Below are 22,510 nucleotides of genomic sequence, written 5' to 3'. Positions count from 1 at the left end.
CACTGCCTTCACCCCTCACCGATGGGTTGTATACCCCTGTCAGGTGTGTCTCTTGTTATGTTACTGTGTGTAACCCCTCGCCCACCTTCCACTGAGGGTCACTACACCACCCCCTTTGGGACGTCACCCCAGGAGTGGAGGCCAAATTATCCCCTTCCATCGTGTCACCTCAAGGAACTCATAGTCTCATAATAAATAGCAGCATTCATCTGGGCCAGATTTGCCTTCTGCTTCTCCCAGCCCAAGGCCCACCACTGAACCCTTCCCATTCCCTGTGTTAATGCTGGCTGTGTAGCAGGAGAAAGGATTAGCCGAGAAAACAAGGACAGGCTTGGATGTCCAGCAAACGGCCTTGGGCTGTGGTGCTCTGGGAATCACTGCCGTCAAGGTGGGAGGATGATGATCTCCCACCCCTCCTCTTCCCTCTCTGAGCTCTTTCCTCCCTTTCAGGACAGGCTTCGTGGGTATGGGTTCACATAGGGCCCTTCGCTTAGAAGGTTTAATGCTCCTCTGCTGCCATCTTGAAATTCTTAATAATTTTTGAACAGTGATCCTGTATTTTCATTTTTCACTGGGCCCCACAAATTATGAGCCCGTCCTGCTCTTATGACACTTGGAACACACCTTACCTGCAGCATTCATCTTATTTTACTCTATTATTCACACTTACAACTCACCTTGCACACCAGAAGGTGTTTTAGTGGAAGGACAAGGCCTTTGGAATCAAGCAGACCTTTTTCAAAACACCACATACTGACTTTGGGACTTCGGGTAAGTTACCCAGTCGCTTACAGCCTCAGTATTCTCATCTATGAAGTGGGGATAGTGATCTTGATCTTTTAAGACTTGTGAAGATCAAGAGAATGTGTGGGTAGTGTAATGCCTTGCATATCCACCCTCAGTATTACCTCTTGTCCCCCCTTCCCTCCTTGCCTGGCACAGTGCTGGTATACAGTAGGTGCTCAACATATGCTTACTACATTTCAGTTTGTGATGGTCAGTTTGTGCCTCTTCATTTCCAAGTGGGGCCAGGGTTTGTGTCCTAATCTCTGGGTAAGAGCTAGGACTGCACAATCACAGGGGCTCATTCTAAGGACTGACTTTTCTTCTCCTGGGAATTGCATTCCAGGCCCTGTATCGGGCACTTTTTTCCTTAATAGTTAAGTTCACCATCAGTGTGTCATGCCGTGGAGCTCACGATTGCACATCCTCAGCCGGCGCCGCTCGCACCGGGCCCTGGGCTGTTGGACACACACCTTCTTCCATAATCCTGGAGGCAGGCACAGTCCTCATCCCATTTCCTGTGGCCGCCTGCGCTGTCTGGCTCCAGGACTTGCGTTCTTCACCACCACACACCACTGCTTCTCCTTCGGGACAAACGAGGGCAGAGGCTTAGATACGGGTTTCGGGAGATGTGTGTGGTGGAGTGCCTTTTAGTAAACTCTTATTCTCAAGTATAATGAAATGAGACAGAGACAGAGGAAGGGCAGAATGTGCAGTGGTTGGTTGGAGCCTAGCCTCGTGCCTTGGGGAGACCTAGTAGATCGTGGGAGGGGCCCAAGGCCTGAGCAGAAGTGCGGCTGTGGCCAGGTTGGCTGGATCCCGTGGGTCAGGATCTGGGACTGGCACTTTTAGGTGTCTGTGACTTAGTGAGCGGCAGAGAGCCAGGGTGCCTGGGGCAGCCTGTGGGCTGTGACTAAATTAGGAAGAAAGAGCCCTCGGGCTCTCCAGCAGCTCAGTGGGCAAGTGGGCAGTGGACTGGCTTTTGGTGGGCAGCTGGGAGCCGTCTGTTCAGACAGGCTTCTCAGTGGCTGCAGGAACATCACAAGCTGAGTCCTAAAAGGAGGGGAGCCTCCCTGACGCTGGTGACCATCCCTGCTTCCCACCCCCCCCACCCAAGGAGTCTCAGTCAAATAGGAGAATGCCATGAGCTTTAACCTCTAGTCCTTTCTAAGCTCTTCTGGGGAGGTTTTACCCTGTAGAAAGTGCACCCTCCTGAATAGTTTTGAGAGGGTGTTATACTGGATTGTGGCCATCACAGATGAACATCAGATGGTCCAGACAGGGCACAGAGGGGCCATGGCTGCTCTGTGTAACCTGGCAGTGAGGTACCTGCAGACAGCAGCTTTTGACTTAGAAAATCACGTGAAGGTTTAGATGGTTTGATTAAGTATTACAGTGTGAGATTTGGAAAGAAAAGAGGAAGAAAAGTGGCAGGAGAATGATGGCTCCGGGAGAGAAAAGTGAGCAAGTTCCTAAGTAATTAAACCGGTAAGTCAGGCCAAGCCCATCACGGGACCCATGACCTTCACTTCAGTCAGTGCCTCACAGAGAGGGGCTTCTTGGCTTTGTTTTCTTCTCTTTCTTCCTTTCTTTCTTTCCTTCTTCCTTCCTTTTTTTTTTTTTTTTTTTTTTTTGGTGTCATATTTTTTGCAAGACTTTTAGAAGTACTTAGCTGTAGGATGTTTTCTCAGCTGCAGCACTATTGACATCTTGGGCTGGTAATCCTTGCTTATGGGTCTGTCCTGAGCGTTTAGGATTTTAGCAGCACCACTGGCCTCTGCCCAGTAGACACCAGTAGCGCCCCTAATTCTGAAACAAAACGTCTGCAGCACACCGGGGGGAAATTCTCCCCCAGTTAAGGGCCCCTGCTTAGAGCAGAAGACAGCCAGTTTCTCCTGCTGAAAAGTGTTGCAGTTACTACTTGGGAAGGTGAAATGGTGGGTCATCTCACTCCATCTCCTCCTGTTCCACAAAAATTTAAAAAAGAGGGGCCAGCTGTTCAGCAGTTTTGTGGGTTGGGAGTCAGTGTGACCGTGCTGTCTGAGCTGGCTACATCACTAAGGGTCCTTATGGGGTCCTTCTGGGGACCTTCAGGACTAAATCGTCACACGTGAAAACCCAGAGTCAAAAACAAGCAAGTAAACAAACAAGCAGACAAACCACCATCACCACCACCACCCACAAAAAATAGGAAAGTAAACCAGGACCAAAGGCTTTGGAGTTTTATTAAAGATGGACTCATGGTTAGCACCAGACTCCCTCCTTCAGAAGAGGTCTCAGGAGTCCTGTCTGCATAGAGCTGGCCTGGGTGTTGATATGTGAAGAGGCTGAGAACATGTGGCATAAACATTGACTGATATTGTTTGCCATTTACACTCAGCATGTGTAATGCAGCAGGAATGGCTCCTGGCGGCATGTGACTGCCCTTCCAGCCGGGTGCGCGGTGCCTGGGACCGCTGTTTCTTTTTCGCTGGCTCCCTCCCTCATATTCCCCCTCCTCTGCCCCTTCCCAGACTCGGGAGGGAGAGTCTAAGTGGACGCTTGTCATGACTGGCATGCGGAAAGCTGGTAGAATGTCACTGGAATTTTCTAGGGAGGCACATGCGCGACACCCAAAATGATTCCCGGCTTCAGTGGCCTCAGGTGAGCGCTCCATGCCAGGAGCCCTGATCTTTTTCGAAAAGGTAAGGTTGCATGACATCATCCTACCTTTCCCCAGCCCAAGCAGGAAATCAAGGGTTTGGTGGGGTTTTTTGTTTTCTCTTTTGTTTTGTTTTGTTTAATTCTTTAGTCCGGGCAGCACTTCTGACCATGTTCTTGGCGCTAAGCGTTTGTGCATGAGTATGCTATTTGTCTGTATCCCCACCCCCTCCTGTTTAAAAAAGTTGCAATAAATGATTCACAGCAGCAGGGTAACATGTGACCTAAAACTTCTCCTCATGACCCCAGTGAAATCAGCGATCCCAATATGAAGGAAGTGTAGATGCTTTTTTTATGCTGGTTACTAAACTCTTTTATAAAGAAAAGTCACGTGGCTACGGGAAAACAGATTGCATTAACCCCGGATCGCATTATCACCAGATCGGATGGAATGTAAGGGGACATTTTCGAAATCCTGAAACCTTATGAATAATGGGGGTTTCCTAAGGTTGAGGTGTTTTGTGTTAATTGCTGGAATTTGTCTACGATGGAAAATGAACCTTAAGGCATTTGAAATGTCTCGTATCTGTTGAGTGTAGAGTCAGACTCATGAACCGGAGGGGAGTGCTGTGTTAGGATTCATGAGCAGGGATATTTTGCCAGAAAAGAATGCATGAAAGTTGCTTCTGAGCACCTCTGAAGGAGCCGTGATATGCATTTCAGCAACTTTAGGTATCTTTAAGTAAATTACATTTCAAAACACAACTATTTTAATAGTCCCCAAGCAAGCAAACAAGCAGGTATATAAACTTCTGTCATGAGGTTCAGGGGACATATTTGGACATGGATGTGATGATCTGTTAGCAGGCTCAAGCACAACCAAACATGACTCACCTCGTTTCTTTATCTGATGCAATTAAAAGTCACTTTGACACATTCGGGAAAGGAATACTGGTTCTCTGCTTGCAAGCGTGTCAAAGTAAATCCACACTCTCGTAAAATGGTGCATATGATGTATCTTACATCATGGGAATTTTTTTAACCTTAAAAAAATCCATATGTAGCTTTGCCATTGGTTTCTGCCTTACATGTGTTGGAATCTTTTTTTTTTTTTCCTTTCTTTCTTTTTTGCACGTTTTTGCCAAGATGTCAGAAAACTGAAGGGGAGAGGTTAATACTTTCACACACTCACCCCTCCCCCACATGCATACACTAACAGCTGCCACGTTATGATTTTGTGGAATTTGATATTTTGAACAAAATGACTTCCTTATTTTCCATAGTAATATAATAATCAATTTCACTATAGACAACTGTGTACATGTCAAGCCTCGGCTGCCCCTAATTAGCAATGGGGGTAGCAGGGGAAAGGGCTGGAGAGCAGTTTTGAGTGAAAAGCCAGCCATCGGGTTTTAACCATTCTTTTCTGCCTCAGCCAAGGCAGTTCTCAATCTGCTTGGATCCGAACCACAGGTTTAATTTGTGGCGATTTGAGAAAATACCTACAAGGGCATGTGCACGTGTAACCGAGATGGGCCTGCCCCTCTGTTGCTGCTTTTTGTTTCCTCTCCACAGTACCTTTCATACGACCACCGCTTTGCAAAACAGAGGCAAAAGTCAGAAGTCACCTACATAGAATATTCTCTGCCTTGGGTGGCACCTGTGTTTTGTTGGCTGTAGTCATAAAGGTATGTTTCTTAAGGCACCAGAAACTTCCATCTGCTTTCTCAAATAAATAGTTATATGGTGTTTTAAAAAGTCCCAACCGTAATATTCTCATTTACTCTAAGGAACTTAAAAGAATTAAACAGGGCACATTCCCAGCACACGCACCGAAACATATACCTCATATTCCACAATGAATCACTTAGCATATTCTGCCAAGGTCTCTGTTCCCATAGGCCTAGAGACAGTCGTAAATTCAAGTGAGTTGAATAAGTATTTGTTCAGTGCCTCTAATTTGCCCGGCTCTGAGCCAGACAGACACTCAGGAATTGGAAAGATTTTAGGATGTGGATGATATCTTCAAGGTGCTTATAATTTAGAAGGCAACAGTCATCCCCCAGCAAACCTCACCCGGCTTCCTACAGCAGAAACTGTATATGTACTCTGGGGCAGTCTTGCCACAAAAAATATTCTTTGAACTGTGTGAAAGACACTTCAGTATAGCTAAGAAATATTGACTGATTGCCCACCGTGTTTGTGACCCTTTGTGGGCATATAAAAATTTCAGTGTTTATTCTTAAGTATAATTTAAGACAAATGGTCATGCTGTTTGTAGTGACAAAAATGGCTTGTGGGGATCAGAGTAATGAAGAACAGATTGATTCTGTTCCTTTAGAAATTGGTGAATCTCAGACTTCGTTTCACAATACGTCTCCCGGGGAGCTATTAAAAATTCCAATGCCTAGGGTGAAAAGGAATCTCCGGAAATGGGACCCAAGCATCAGTACATTAAAAAACACCTCAAGTAATTGCAGTGCCATTGAAATCTAGTGATATAGATGATTTTATCGAAGACTTTTTTTTTTTTAAGCCTAAGGTGAGTTGGAAGGTGGACTTTCTCATGATGATGTTGCTTGACTAAAGAACTTTTGACATTCTGGGGTCTGATTCTTCTGTTCTCTGTGTTAGTGAACTCAGTGTAAATGGAGGTATGTTTTCTTCCTATTCAACAAAGATAACATGACACTGAGCCAATCAATCTACCAACTGAATTACCTGAGGTTTGTGAACCTTGAGTGTTTTGATTCCAGGAGGCCAAATGTTGTTGAACATGTCGGCTGAGTCTCTTAAAGGAAGGTAGGCATAAGAATAATCACATTTTTCCTTTGCATGGAAAAGGAAGCCCCTTCCTGGGGTACTGCACGACTAGTAGATAGAGGTGGCTCCTAAAAAATACAGCTGTTACTAAATTCCTTATAACTCACCATAGATTCTTAGAGTTGGAAGATTGGTTCAAGATGGTCTAGTTCAGTGGTTCTCAAAGTGCAGCATCAGTATCACCTGGACTTGTTAGAAATGCAAATTCTCAGGTCCCAACCCAGACCTCCTAAGATAGAGACTGGGGTGAGCTCAGCATCTGTGTTTTGAAACTTTCCTGATGCCCCTGATTTTCCTGATGTTCTGATTTTCAACACTCGAAAATCACTGCTCTGGTTTCACCTTGTTATTTCACAGACAGATCTAAGTGGAGATTAAGTGCCTCTGAAGTCACCCAGGACTAGAGGAGCAACAGAGGCTAGAAACTCAGATCTCTCGGGCTGAAATCTGTCTCTACACTGTGGCCAGATCATCCTTGCTTTTCCATGTGTCCATAAATAACAGCTTTAGGAAAACACCCACCATCCTGAAATCACAAGGCATAAAGGAACCTTAAATGTTGTCTCATCTGACCCTCCCGTTTCACAGATGAGAAAACTAAGGTCTGCAGGGTAAATTGACTGCAATAAGATGTACGATTATTGGTGGCAGAGCCTGTCTAAGAAGGGGGTCTACTTACAACCAAAGTACTGTCTCTCCTGGCCTCCTCCCCAGATACCCCACACTGCCTCTTCAGTTTCATATGGACTCCTAGTATTTGGCTTAAATCACATTGATTAATATGTCCAGGTAATAATCAGGCAACTCTAGGAAAAGACCAGTTTTATTGAGTGAGAATTTAAATTCTTTAAAATTAATCTGAATTTTTATTTTGATTTCAAATTGGCTTGAGTTTTATAATCATCCTTGTACATTTACCAGAAAAATCTCAGTGGTATAAACTACTGAAAATAAAGTTTAGAAAACATAGGGACCATTCCTGGAACATGTGTTTCATTTCAGAATCATGTAGATTACGCACATATCTCCTCAGATCACACACTGAAATTGCATTTTCTTCAGATTTAGTTAAAAGGAAAAATGTGGCAACAAGTCTGTTTGTTGAATATTTTAGAATTTTATTCTTGATGTGGTTGGTGGTATTTACATAATTTTGACAGTGTTCAAAGACGGAGTCTAATCTACATTCTCCACGGAGCTTCATCTTCAAAGCCTTTTAGCAGCGTACACATGGCACATTTAGCTAGGAAAACAAATTGAGAATGTGATACACAGCTATTATGTCCACACACACACACACACGGAGCAGGTGTGTACATGTATAGATGTGTTTATTGGCTCCACACACGTACTGTGTGCCAGGCACTGTGACGTGAAATGTCCATGTAGTTTCTGCCTTCAAAATGACCGTGGGGTGTGAGGACATCAGATGAGTGATGGAGTAGACAATTAGTAGCGAGGGTGGTAGGGGTTAGAGTGTAACTGAGGCTTAGCAGAACAGCGGGGCATTATGGGGGCTCACTGAAGGGGCACGAGCACACACTAGATGGGGGCAGGAGTCAGAGGAGGCTGCCTGGAGGAGGTGCCATCTAAGCTGCATGTTGAAGGATGGTAGTTACCCAGGTGAGGGGGAGTAGTGGGGAGGTTGTCCAGATGGAGGGAGCAGTTTATTACAAAGGTGTTCGTGTGCCCATTGTTCTTCCCTGGGGCTGTAGTGGCCTATAAACCCCTAAATATTTCATTTGCTTTTATAAGCATTAACATTTAGCTTCATAGAGAACTTATATAGCAGTTTTAAAATATACATTTCAACTTTTTTTTGGCCACGCCCACGGCTTGCGGGGTCTTAGTTCCCAATCAGGGATTGCACTTGAACCACAGCAGTGAAAGTGCTGCAGTGAAAGCACCAAGTCCTATACACTGGACCACCAAGGAATTCCCTTAAATATATATTTCAAACAGCTTCTTTTTCCGTCTCAAAAGACCCTGATGTTCCCTAGAAAAGTTTGTGGGTTGAGAGGTCACCGTATCTTATGTCACTGAGAAAACAAAGATCTCTCCTAACCCCTGGAAGTGAAATCACCCCCCTTGATTTCAGCCTGCACAAAATGAGTGAAAGTCTGCGTGAATTTCCTGAAGAATTGTGTCTCAGGCAAACCAACTCCAGTCCCGAATGGCTCTGAGCTGCATTTTACTGTGAAAGCTGGTTCTGTCTGTGGCATGCTTCGTGGAGGAGAGCGTCTTATGGCGAGGCTCTTTTGGTATTTCATTCACTTAGTCTTCACGGACAGAGTTGAGAGCCTCTCCTTGTGTAGAACTGCCTGCCCAAGAAAGGAGGGTTAGAAGAAATTAAATTGTTTCATGCTGGCTGGACTGCAGCACATCTATCTGAACCAAGATATATATAACAATTACAGTATACAATAGTTTCTTTAAAAGCATTCCCGGGAGCTTAAAAATAGCTCAATTTGTGAGTAATAATAATAATAATAATTCAGTATTATTCAACTGTTATTATTATCATCACTGTGCTTTGCAGAACACCTGTACGTTATGTTTGATCTTTGTAACAGCCAGCAGGGTGGACATTATTATCTCCGTTTGACAGATGAGGAAGTTAAACCTTAGAGTCATCAGATTTCAAAGGTGGAAGAGGCCTTGGAGATCCTTTCATCCAGCTTTCTCATGTTACAAAAAAAGGGAAGTTGACTGACATGTAATCCCACTGGGAGTAAATGGTGGCTGTGGGACCTGGCCTGGGTCTTCTGAGCTCTAGCTCGCCAATTTCTTCACTTCACCACACTGCTTTCGATCTTCAGTGTGTGAAAAGAAACTTGGAAGAATATGCATTTGTTTCTTTAAGGGAAATGTTGAAACCAGTCTTGCATGCTGTTTTATGAGCTCATGCAGGTACAGAAAATGTCTCTTACTTTTATAATTTTTCTATATATAGATGGGTAAACTGACAGATATATAGATAAATAGATATACACACATACGTAGATGTTATTGGTGAGATGAAGGTGGAATTAGGCAGTGCCTCAAAGGGGATGTCAGCTTTATCTGTATCATTTTATTTTTTTGATAAAAAACATTGGGCCCAAAATGCCCATAATGGTAACATTTGTTAATTTGGAGTGATGAGCAATTAATTAATAAGTATTTGTTATATTCTTTAGATTTTTGTAGTTTTATAATTCAAAACAAAACAAATATGAATATGAAAAATAAATTACCACCTACAATACCATCGTTTTATAAAATAAAGGATATTTTAAAGAAAGAAAATTGGTACAGAAGGAAGGAAAAGAAAAAACAAAGCTAGTATCTGGCTCTTGGTGGTTAAGTTGACATTAATTCTCTGCTTTAAGTCTTTTCCTGTTATGACACTAGCAGGATGTGTATTCTTTTCTCTGCAGTTGCTGCATTATCAGGTCTCTTTTGCACATTTTGAGCACTTCTAATAACTCCGGCAGGAAAGGCAGGCCCTCTCTTGTCAGTTATAAAATCACTAGCTGCCCCTTTGTGACTGCACGTCCCCCAGGTTCCTAGAATCTTATTCTGACTGATTAAAGTGGTACAGAGTGCAATGGACCAAAAGGCTGGTGATTTGATATCAAATGTGTTATTTAACATCACATCCGAGATGTGTTAATTAAACTTATTGTGGTGATCATTTTGCAGTATATACATGTATCAAATCATTACATGTATACCTTAAACTTATACAATGTTATATGTTAATTATATACTCATAAAGCTGGAAAATGATAAATTGGGAGAAAAAACACAAAATAAAGGAAATAGCTTTATATTTAGTACCTTTAAACAAACAACTCCCCCCCAAGCAAAAAAACTGCACCCAAGGAAGTAGGTACAGGAATGTGGTTTTAGAAGCTCCCTTTAATGAATGTGGAAACCGAGGATAGAAAACTGGCCTTATGGTAAAGAGACCCTCATTCAAGTCCCAGCCTAGTCCCTTATTTGCTGGATGCCCTTTGGTGATTCATCTGACCTTTCTTGGTCTCACTCAGTCTTCTTAATATAAACTGGAAATGTTCATATTTGATTTACCTACCCATATGGTTGTCCTAGAGGTCAGATAGCTAATGAGGTGAAAACACTAATGCTCCAACTAAAAAATATGAAACAAAAGAGAGATGATAGGATTATCATTGCTGTTATGAATCATTCCAAGAGGTATCATGGTGATCTGAATCATCATATGATAATGTCAGGCTAAAACCAAAACACGGGGTAATGCCAGCATGAACCCAGTCATCTCAAAAATTAGTCACAGAGGCCTCTCAAGTGATAATCCAGGAGCTCTCTTGTTACCAGGAAGACAGCACTGTCAAAAAAGTGTGTGATCTCACTCTTCTCCCACAAAGAAGACTCACCTGGTGCATGCTGATGGGGACGGTACACCCTAGTGGCTGCATGAGCCCCGAGGAACGAGGATGAGGACTGGCTCTCAGTCCCAGCCCTCCTCTATCTAGCTGTGTGATTGGGTTGATTCACATATTATGGCAACTTCTTCGGGCTTCCCTTTTTTCCTCTGTAGAATGAGTGTGTTAAACTAAATAGTCTCTGAGATCTCTTCTTGCTCTTAACATTTGTGATAATTAGCGACAGTTTAAACTTCAGCCCCAATATTACTGTGGTATCATCATTGTTATCTTTGTAACCTGACACTTAGGGATGTTCCCTGGGGTTCATATCCTGACCTAGCTTCTAAGAGTGTTACAGCGAGTTGAGAATTTATGATTTGAGGTTCAGCTCCGAGGAGGCAATGGAAGGGCAGGACCCAGCAAAGGCCTGACCCTGACCCTGACCCTGACCACTGCACTTGATTTGATTTGGTTGCTCCGTAAAGTGTGAACAAACCTGGAAAACACTCTCTTGCCTGGTCATGAGCTCTCTCGTCCGGATTGTATTTTGTATCTTACCATGTGAGAAGAAATGGCATATTCATTGCTTGGCCTGGAAAGGGGACTCTGTTGAACTGGAAGTGAATTTAAATTCCTGATTGTTTATCTTGGAAGTTACGGTGCTTACTGAAAATGTGACCGGTCCCGTTGGGGTAGGTGCCACCATGCTCTGAGCTGTGGTTCTTGGCTTCTGCTTCTGGATGGCCAAACGTTACCAGGGAAGAGCTTGCTGTGAGTCCACACACATTCATACCGCTGAACTTCAGCTGCATCCTTGTGTTATTCCATGGCCTTTAGATCTACTGTTGACTACTTACCCAGTTCACCAAGCAGCGGTGATGACGCTCCGTGTTCCCCCCAAGTGCCAGTCCCCACTCCTGCTCCCTCCTCTCCCAGCACATGTCCACTCTTATTTTTTTTTTGCTTCCTTTCTCTCTGTGTTTACATCTCTCTGTGTTCTCTGTCATCCATCTCCATCTGTCTCTAAGGAAGATTCGTCTCTCTGCCTTGGCAGAGCTCACCTGCCCTTTGCCCTGCCCTGATGACCACGATGACGGTGATGATAGTAATAGTAATGGTAACGATAGTGGTAAGAAGTCTAGTAGTAGTGCCGCTCGCGGCTGCATTGGTTTAGCGACTGCTTACTGTGTGTAGGAGCTGTGTGGAACAGTTTCTGCCTACCCTGTCATTTAACTCTCAGAACAAACCTATAGCTTAGGTTATAGCTCAGATATAACCGTCTTTGCTTTAATAATGAGGACTGAGGCTGAGAGAGAATAAGTATTTGCCCACAGTCGCCAGCTGATATGTGGCAAACTAGAATTCATACCCAGGTTGATACAAACTCTGAAACCTGTGCCCTTAGCCTCTGGGCAATGCCCCTTCCCATCCCCGCCCCCCCATGTGTGATGCAGAGCTCAATCACATCGGTATGGTTGGTATTCCATTAATATGGCTGAATCGATTTTACCTCTTTCTACTCTGAATCCTAGTGGCAATGAGATTATCTCCAAGGACGTGAGTGACAAATATCACTTCCTCTGTAGAGGAATGTTTTCTGAAAGGGGTGAGTGTGCTGTGATCACACAGAAGATGTTCTCTTTCCAGTAATCTTCGGCCAGTCCCACATCCTTACGACTGTACAGCACAGTTTCCAGAGCGTTCTGACAACTCCTTAGTGAATCCCGCATCAACCCTCATAATGTAAATGAGGAAAGACTGTGACTTCTCTTTTAATAGATGAGGACACGGAGGCTCAGAGAGGTAAGGTCTGTTGTCCACTGTGACTCAGTTGACAAGCGCTGAGTTAAGACTGGAACCCAGGATGCCTGATTTCCTACCCTGGTTCGTACAGGGCAGCCCACAGCCCAATATGTACACTCACCTCTCCTCCAAGTGAAAGAAGACCAGAGAACCATCATATCTGTAATAAAGAACTTTTCCTCCTGGGGGATAAATGAATGCCTTGCATAATAAAGCCAGTTCTTAGTACAACAAAAAATGGCTTGTTAGGTGCTGAGGAATGAAAGGCGTGGCTTAGAAACTGCTCCCAGGTGAGGGCCTAGGCATTATGTCCCCTCGCACAGGAGCACCTGTGTGGCCACAGCCGGATCTCCAAACCTGTAGAAAGTTGTGCAGCCCACACCCTTGCGGGGCCTCTCCCCTGGCACCCTATTCATACGTGGCCTCGTGACCACGATACGGGGTCTTAGTCCACCGAGGATGGAGGAGCATTCTGTTTCCCGAACCTCCAGCAAGCAGGTCTCTCTGGTCAGCAGATACACCAGAGTGCCTGCCCGAGCGTCCCCTGAGTAACCCCTCGCCTCCAGCCGCTGGGTCCGTATGGTCAGTCTGCTCTGCAGAAGGAGCTGGGGCGTGACAGGGAGCTCCTGAGTCAACGTGAGGCCATGGAGGGAACCGTCTGAATTCCATGCAGGTGGTTCAAGTAGGTTGGCTTTCTTTTTACATTGTTATTTTTACTAAGCACATAAAGGAAATGCACTGGTTCATGGAAAGAAAAGTCCAAGCAGATCCAGGGGAAGCCGGCATGAGGCATCCCTGTGCAGACATTCAGGAGTGGCCTGTGCCCTTGTCTCCAGGCCAGTGTCTTTGGGTGGGCTTTGTTCTCAGGCATCCTTAAGTGGTGGCTTAAATTCTGCCAGTTTAGCAACCTGGCCATGGCCTGACAAGAAGACAAGTGTCTCTCTCTTGACAGCTCCAGCAGTATCCGGGAGTGTCCATTCCTGAGCCAGTCACTGTGGCCAGGGGCTCTGACTGGCCGGGACTGGGTCACATTGGGTGGACATTACTATTCTTGTTGTATAGATGAGAAAATTCTAAGGGTTGGAAAAATTAAGCGACTTTCCCCCATCATACGACCAGTAACAGGCAGACGGAAGCCGGGTCTCTGACCACAACTCACCCTTTAGCTGCCTTTCACCAACAGCTGATGCATCTTTGCATCTGTAGGTTGATTAATAAACCCAGAATGTTTGTAAGTTTTTGTTCAGAGTTCAGGGACGGCCCTTGAGTTGGCCTTTTCTTTCGCTTGTTACATTTCTCTGAAATGTCTGAGGCTTGAACCACTTCCTCGTGTACCTTGCTGTTTTGTGCTTACCTCGGAACATTCATCCGCTCTGTGTTGACCTGTCTCCCCTGTGATTTCGGGAAGATTTCTCTTTTTACATCTCTAGCAACTTTGCCTGGCACATAATAGATGCTCAGTCCCTGTGGGCTGAATCAAACTCGTGAAGCCCCTTTGGCCCCTTTGCTGGAGTCTGTTTCAGAGCAGAGGCCCCGCGGCCCCTGTCTGTGTCGTGGGTACCCTCCCTTCCTTTCGGAACAGGATGGATTATGTCACAAAAATCTTGCTGAATTTCCAGCACCCCGACTCAAACTGAAGAAGGGCAGTGCCTCACTTGTGCCCAAATACTAATCCATCATGACATCCTGCTGGGGACTCAGAATAAAATGTGAAAGAGCTTTGGGACAAAGAGTGAGGGTTAGAGACAGATGTTGGCTGTCCCAGGGGGTGCAATATGTCACACATCCTTTTGACACTATGGGATTAAACCATTAGAACAGTTTTCATCTGGAGCTCGTAAATCTCCCAGTATTATAAAGGCAACTCGTTCTCCTTTATGTTGTATTTTATTTCTAAAACTCTTGAGAGAAATTCTGCTTTAATTGAAAAACAAAACCAAAAAACAAAACAAACAAACAAAAAAACCAACTTTCTAAGTGAGCAGGGAACCAAAGTTTTTAATGTAATTACGCACTGTGAATTCTTTTTTTTTTTTTTTTTGCACTGTGAATTCTTTCTTACAATTAACGGCTCAGGAAAGGAAACTGAAACCTCAGCCCTGGGGGCAGTGAGCCTCGTGGAGGCCTGGATGAATCAGAGTGGCTGTGCTGTTTCTTCTGCGAATGTGGACCAGCCCTCTGTGGGGTTGTGTGGTAGGTATTCTAGCTCTGTGCCGGATTCCCAGGTCATGCGCCTGGCTGGGCTGCACTCCCTCTTGCCCAGAGATGAGGTTTGACCACGTGACTGCAAACAGAGCTGCTGCACAAGACCTAGAAGAAGAGAGGATGTGGCAGGTGCACAGAACGGTGCCCCCCACCTGTTCCCCAGACAAGTGGGCATCCCTGCTCTCACTTCTGGAGCTGACAGGGGTTCCAGAAAGGGCCTGTATCTCTGCATCTCCCCAGTGCTCAGCAAGTGCCTTGCATATGGAAGGTAGTCAGCATCTCACTGAACGGAGGGGAGGACCACAGGGAAATAGGGGTGGAGATGATAATTTGGTGATGAAATAGATAGTTCTGGAACTTAAGGCTTTTGGAGGCAAGGCTATTCTGTCAGGCACTAGAAGCTGGTTTGAAAGCTCTGGATTTTCATTAAGGTTTTACTGCCACCCAACTGTGTGCCTTTGGGCGAGTCACTTTCTTTGTTAATGAGAGGGGTGGATGAGTTGATCCCTAAGGGTCTGTAATTCTAAGCTTTCCCAGGGTGCCATTGCTCCAGATGCTTAGAGAAATATGACTCGGAAAAGGAAGAGACCTCTGGGTTTTTCTGGCTCTTGGCTAAGTTCCCAGAGGGTGTTCAGATCCTGGGTCAGATGGTCTGTGCTCCCCAGGATCTCTGGGGGCAAGAGTTCATACCAGAAAGATCCAGCCAATGTCCCCACACCCACTGCTGCCTCTCTGAGTGGAAGCCTCTTTTGCATCTAATTTTCTTGGTGGATTTTATTAGTTTCCTATTGCTTCTGTAACATGTTACCACAAATTTAGTAATTTACAGTTAAATTTAAAATTTAAATTTCTTATAATTCTGGGGATCAGAAGTCCAAAATCAGTCTCACGGGGCCAAAGTCAAGGTGTCAGCAAGGCTGGTTCCTTCTGGAGGCTCTAGGGGAAATTTTGTTTCCTTGCCTTTTCCAGTTTCTAGAGACCACTTGCATTTCCTTGGCTCATGGCCCCTCCCCCCATCTTCCAAGCCAGCAGCATAGCATCTTTTCTCCTCTCTTACTCTGCTTCCATCCTTATATCTTCTCTCTCTGACTCTGATCCCCCTGCCTCTGTTTTATAAGGACTCTTGTGATTACATTGGGTCAACTCAGATAATCCAGGATAATCTCTCCATCTCAAGATCCTTAATTTAATCACATCTGCACAGTCCCCTTTACCATTTTAGGTAAGATTCACAGGTTCTGGGGATCAGGATGTAGAGATATTTTTTTGGGGGGGTGTGTTCATTATTCAGCCTACCACAGGGATTATCCATTTGATTTCAAAACCTAGATTTGGACAGGGAGTGAGAGTATTGGAACTCTTGCTTTGGAATGGGGAATTGTAGACAGCTCCCTAGGCCGGTGACTCTGTACCTGAGTGAAGTTTAAGCTGTATACAACAGCAAAATCCATTTGCTTTCTGCATATATTTAGATTCTCCTTCCTATAATGCATCCATTATCTTCTTCATTCTGTTCGTGGCGGTTACCAAGTACCCACCAAGTGCAAGGCAGTGTGCCCGGAAAATGCGAGAATCTCCAAGACGTGCTCCCTGCCCTGGTGGAGCTTACGTTTAGTGGAAGGAGAGAGGCACATAAGCAGTTATTTTCAATATAAGGCAGTGATGTGACAGTGGAAAACCAAGGAAGACAGGAGGGTGACCTCCGTTCTGTCCTTTAGGGTGTCAGACCACATGCCCCAATTTTTGGCTCAGAAGTATGATTGTTATATGCACCTGAATTTTAAGTTATTAATGCTGATAGGCTAAGAATTTTAACGCTTTTTAAAAGTAGGATAAAGTGTCTTTTCTTTTTTATCTAAGGGTCTTTGGTTCAAAAAGTTATCTAACTCTGATGATTCATGTGAAATCACTTCCATTCAAGGTTGATTCAAGTTAGGGACAATAGGAATTTGCTAGGCAAAGCGGAAGTTGGGAAGAAAATCTAGCCAGTCTTCTTAATTCATGCTGCATGTGAATGAGTAAACTTCTGTAACCTGGACTGTCCTCAGAAAAGCACTCGTTTCCCGTGGCTGACCTACAAATACCCAGCGAGGTTGGCTCTCCTAGTTGGAAAGACAGCTCTTTCTTGCGTGTCCTTTCAGAGGCAAAGGGGAATCTCCAGCAAGAGCTCCCTCCAGCCCAGAACACAGTTTTAGAAAATACAGTTGACTTCTCTGGGAAAAACAGAACCAACCTTGTCTTACTCTCTCATGGAAACCAAGTTGGCACCTCATTATCGCCTTGTTAGCAAGGACAGGCCGAGTTGCGGACAGCCCTGGTAGGAAGGGTTGGCCCTGTGTGGGCAGGGTTTTGAGTTAAGCTTAATTGCTCCTCCAAAGCTCAGCTACTTAATACTACACAAGTAGAAATCTATCACCAGACTCTAGACCATCCCCCTTTTTCTTTCATATTCTTGCCTGCGTGGACAGTTAGCACCTCCGCAACTCTGCTGCTGCCGTGATTTGTGCCCGGGTCACACTGGGGCCACCAAGGCTTGGCTGCAACCAGCACAACTACCCAGAGGAGAAAGGGTCTGTCACCACCTTTAAGCAACCCTCCAGTATCTTAAAATGCAGCCAGCCTGTTCTGTCCTTGGAGCACAGCAGGGCTGCTGGCCGGGTGAAGGTCCTGTCTCTTTAATGACTTACAGCAAATTCTTGATCTCTCATAGAATGAGAAAGAGTAAGACAAAGTCGTTTTTGTCTGGCTGCGAAATGTGTTTTGTACTTGAATTTGAATGTGGGTGTGCCTAATGTTCTGAGAACTCACTTCAGGCAAAACAGTGAAGCAGCCCATGAAGAAGTACTCAAAGAGGGCTGAGGAGCTGTGTACTTAACCACTTGCGCCCCTCCTCTTCTTTGCAAAGCTTGGCTGGGGTTTGACTCCCTGGTCTGTACTCACCAACAATGGGTATTTGTTAAGTAGATCACCTAATCTCTCTGAGCTTTAGGTTCTTGCCCTGCAAAATTGGAGTGAAGTTACCCATAGCCCATAGGACTAATGGCGAGATCCCATGAGATAACATAGGCAAAGCACTGGTCACACAGTGTCGCAGTAAATGTGAGAATCTCTCCCACTCACCTGCCTCCCCCACCCGCCTCCCCTCATTCTCTCGGACCAATGCAAAGCGCCAACCCAAAGTGGGAGAGGAGTGACATGCCACACACCTCCCTTTTTTCCCTCGCGTGTCCCTGCCTCTGGCCCTTCTCCTTTGTTTCATTATCATCAGACTTGTACGGTACAGAGCATGTGACAGTGGACACCTTGTCTAAAGTGTCCCAGCTTTGCAGTTTCTATCACACGCTGCTGTAGACATGCTGAACGTGCAGCCTGGGCTGTCCATGGCAATCCCAATCTCAATTGCACGGTCCCATTCTTCCCATTAAAATGTCCTGAGAATTCCAGTTTATCAACATCCCGAACACATTTCCTGATTGCACCCACTCCTCGGAAGGGGACTTTAAGACCAGGAAATATAGGGTCTTACAAAAGAGCCCTGACAATGGTAACCACGTATCTCAGATTTTCTGGGAAAGTCTGTTCCCTTTCCAGTCCACGGGTCCTGATTTTTGGTCTAGAAAACACCGTAACCAACCAACAGGGGTCACATGAAAGGCACGTGTCAGACAGAACACCTCCGAAATAAGATTCTGTGAGAGCCCACCACTGCCTATGATCTCAAATTCAGATTCTTCACTTGTAATTTTGTGATTGTTTCCTATGCTAGTTGGGTTTGAGAGTGAACTGAAGGGCACATGATTCTTGTTGCTTTTGGATGTGAAATGAGGACAAGGATGAAAATGTGTTCGGCACAAATATACACACACAATTCATTCTGTGTGCAATTTTGAAGACTACTTTTTTCATTTAACATTAGAGTATATGGATTTTTCTCATGTCACTAATTTTTTTTTTCTTTGTAAACGATGACCTTACCAAATTCAAAATGGAGCCTATCACTGGCAAGGACGAGTGTGGGATGAGGATGGGGAGAGCAGATACCCAAGGAGGACTTAGTGTGGTGGAATGTTTTCTGTCTTAAGCTTGGTGATGGGAACACTTTTTTGAATGTCTTAAATATTACATAATACAATAGAAATTTATGCACCAGTAGTGAATGGTTACTGAACATTTCATTCTATAAATGTATTATAATTTACTCACTTTAAAACTCCCTTCCCTACTGTTATCAGTTATTTGTAACTTTCAATGTTGGACTCTTAAATAATGTAGTATCATTAAACATCTTTGGGTATCAAGTTTTGTCTGCATTTTAGCTCATTTTCTTAGGATAGATTTACAGAACTGAATTATTGGGTCAAAGAGTATGTCTGTAATGAATGCATGTCGCCAGACTACCTTTGGACAAAGTTGCACGAGTTTAGACTATCATTGATGTCGTATCCATTCTGCTTTATCTCACCAGCACTGAGTGCTGTGAGATATATATATGGTTATATAGTTATATATATATATTTATATATTTATATATATATATATAGTTTTATATATATACATATATATTTGCTACTTTGCTAGGCAGATATTTGTTTCTAATGGTTTAACTGGTATCTCTTTGATTACCAGTGAGATTGAACATTATGCTATATAAGAATTTTTCTGTTGGAGTTTTAAAACAATTGTTTAATTGATGTGTATGAGCATAGGTTTTTGCAGACTCGATTATATGTGGGGCCTGTGTGGGAGGGTCTTGTTTGTATGGGAGGGGCGACCACAGATGAGCAAACAAACAGCCTGTTGTCCCCCTGGGTGGAAAGCAGCTGTGCATCTAGACCTTTGTCTCCCTGCAGTGCCGCCAAGCTCCTGGACAAGACCCCGTTCTCGGTCAGTAACCCAAACCCGCTGCTTCCTTCGCCCGCGAGCCTCCAGCTGGCTCAGCTGCAAGCTCAGCTCACCCTCCACCGGCTAAAGCTGGCACAGACCGCCGTCACCAACAACACCGCGGCCGCCACGGTGCTGAACCAAGTCCTCTCCAAAGTGGCCATGTCCCAGCCTCTCTTCAACCAGTTGAGGCATCCGTCCATGATCAGCTCCCCCCATGGCCACACCGGGGTGCCCCAACACGCAGCAACCTTGCCCAGTGCCCGGTTTCCCTCTAATGCAATTGCCTTCTCGCCCCCGGGCCAGACACGAGGCCCAGGGCCCTCTGTGAGCCTTCCCAGCCAGCCCCCCAATGCCATCGTGATGCACCCTTTCAGCGGGGTCATGCCTCAGACCCCTGCCCAGCCAGCAGTCATCTTGGGCATTGGCAAGACTGCGCCCGCCCCATCTGCAGCGGGATTCTATGAGTATGGCAAAGCCAACTCCGGCCAGGCATATGGCTCTGAAACTGATGGTCAGCCCAGTTTCCTGCCAGCCTCGGCCTCTACCTCGGGCAGCGTGACCTATGAAGGACACTACAGCCACTCGGGGCAAGATGGCCAAGCCGCCTTTCCCAAGGACTTCTACGGACCCAACGCCCAAGGATCGCAGGTGGCAGGTGGATTTGCGGCTGAGCCGGCCGGGGGCTTGAAAGGCGAGGTAGGTCCGCTGCTGCAGGGTCCAAACAGCCAGTGGGAGAGCCCCCATGGATTCTCTGGCCAAAGCAAGCCCGATCTTACAGCAGTCCCCAACGTGTGGCCTCCAGCCCCCAGCCAGCCCTATGAGCTGTATGACCCCGAGGAACCCACCCCAGACAGGACCCCTCCTTCCTTCGGGGGTCGGCTCAACAACAGCAAACAGGGTTTCAGCGGAGCCTGGCGGCGGGCCACGGAGGAGAAGGCGACGCTGTCCGTGCGGCCCTTGCAGGCGCACGAGCTGAATGACTTTCACGGTGTGGCCCCCCTCCACCTGCCCCACGTCTGTAGCATCTGCGACAAGAAGGTGTTTGATTTGAAGGTGAGTCATCCAGGACCGGCTGGGAGCCACAGCTGGAGCCTTGTGGGCTCGCCACCACAGCCCAACCCTTGCTGCTCACTGGCCAGGAACTATGACATCTGGGGACTGGGTAACAGAATTTTGCCATCGGTACCCTTGACGAAAAGCCTAGGTATTAGAACCAAAAGGAATTTCAGAAATGTATCAGGGCCAGTCCCTTGCTTTAAGGCAAGTAAGAGATTCTTACCCATGGTTATAGGTGAGAGATGAGGGTGAGTGGAGGATCAAGTGACCCCACTTGGGTTATGGGAAAGGGACTCAGGAATTAGCCTCTGCCTCCTTGTCTACATTCCTTGAGAATGTATACTGTACTGAGTACAAAAGGGGGAAAGTGTTAGCAGAATTTTGAGTGGGGCAAGGGAGTAATTCTCAGGTGGGACCTAGACAAATTATTATAGAGGGGCCTCAGCTTCTGCATCTGCAAAATGGAGGTAGAGCCTTATTACACCTTTTCAGTGGTTGTAAAGTGCTTTGGGCCCCTGCAAACAAAAGTCCATGGTAGTATAAATTTTCCCCCAAGATGTATTGATGATGCAGTGAAATATTCCAAAGCAATAATAATTGCAGTTAGCATATATTAAACCCTTTCTCTGTGTCAGCGGTAACTCTCCAAGGTAGATACTATTATTATACTCATTTTGCAGATGCAAAAACTGAGGCCCAGAGACATGAAATGACTTGTCCAGGGCCCCATAGCCAGAAAGTGGTGGAGTGGAGATTCGAACGTGGGTCTGACCCTCCCAGAGCCTGTGCCTCTTATCACTGAGCTGTACGGCCTCTTGTCTCTCATCTTGTCTGCAGAGCACAGTAATCCTTGTTTAGCGGGCAACACACCACAGTGTGTCATTCACCTCTGCTTGGGTTATGTCATGCAAACGCATCCCTGTCACTTGGGTGGGCCATACCCTCTCACCTCCTGTCTCAGGAGGGGGCCGGCTAACGTGGGAGGTGATGGAGGACTTTGTCTCTCATAGTCTTTTCTAAGGCTTTGCAAAACCCTGGGAGTCCACCTGCCAGATTCTCATATGGAAGTACGTCGGAGGTGTGGTGGGACCAGGGGCCCCCTGAAAGGGGAAGAGGAAATTGGACTTGTGAATCTGGGCTCCTGTCCAAGATAGGCATGGGATGTGCAGGTGGAGGCCGATGATGATGATGATGATGATGATGATGACGACGGCTGGTTCGGGAGGCAGGAACGGGGGAGGAGCCTGGATGGGAGGGGAGCAGGGGAGGGAGAGGCATCAGCAGGGCTGGTCCAGCATCTGGGCACTCTGCACTCCCTGCCTTTAGGAGGAAGCCTGTACTCGTCCACTGCCTTCCCGGGGGCTCAGTTCTCCTTCGGTCATTTTTCTTTCCTTCTGGCCTAGGACTGGGAGCTGCATGTAAAAGGGAAACTACATGCTCAGAAATGCCTGCTCTTCTCTGAAAAGTAAGTGCTGTCCAGGAGGACAGGTTCATGCATGCACTCAGCGAACATTCACTGAGCACTTACTGTGTGCCTTGCTTTGTTCTTGCTGGGGAAAAAGCAGAGGACAAAACAAGCAAATCCCTGTTCTCAAGGAGCTTTACACTTAATGGTGGGGTTGGGGGGGACGGTGTCAGATGATAAACTAGTGAACTCTATAGCATCTCTGGTGGTAAACGCTAAGCAGCAAACGGCATCAGGGCAGGGGCAGGAAGTGTGTGTGTGTGTGTGTGTGCGCGCACTCAGAGGGGCTGGTGGTGGGAAGGCCTTACTGAGGACACCCCAGGAGGGCATGGAATGAGCCGTGGCCATCTGGGGGACGTGCAGTCCCAGCAGAAGGAACAGCAAGTTTGAGGGCCCTGGCGTGGTCCAAGGATGCTCAGGCAGCATCAGTGTGAGCGGTGCGGAGTACCTGGGGGGAGGA

At 45.9% G+C, this 22,510-nt stretch overlaps 1 protein-coding gene across 4 annotated transcripts in view; it reads left to right on the top strand.

Moving 5' to 3' along the window:
• Window positions 1–22,510, top strand: part of RBM20 (RNA binding motif protein 20) — a 212,139-nt gene that overhangs the window by 127,924 nt on the left and 61,705 nt on the right. For 3 of the 4 annotated variants that reach the window (XM_059900650.1, XM_059900651.1, XM_059900653.1), the window contains exons 2-3: window positions 19,496–20,582; window positions 21,989–22,050. In XM_059900650.1, the coding sequence (XP_059756633.1) occupies window positions 19,496–20,582; window positions 21,989–22,050 (1,149 nt within the window). The remainder of the gene's footprint in view (window positions 1–19,495; window positions 20,583–21,988; window positions 22,051–22,510) is intronic. The other variant, XM_059900652.1, reaches the window with a different exon arrangement.

Source organism: Balaenoptera ricei, chromosome 16 (assembly GCF_028023285.1).
Source record: "Balaenoptera ricei isolate mBalRic1 chromosome 16, mBalRic1.hap2, whole genome shotgun sequence".
NCBI classification, from domain to species: Eukaryota; Metazoa; Chordata; class Mammalia; order Artiodactyla; family Balaenopteridae; genus Balaenoptera; species Balaenoptera ricei.
Note: the sequence above shows the minus strand (reverse complement) of the source record. Positions and strands in the feature narration are given on the sequence as shown.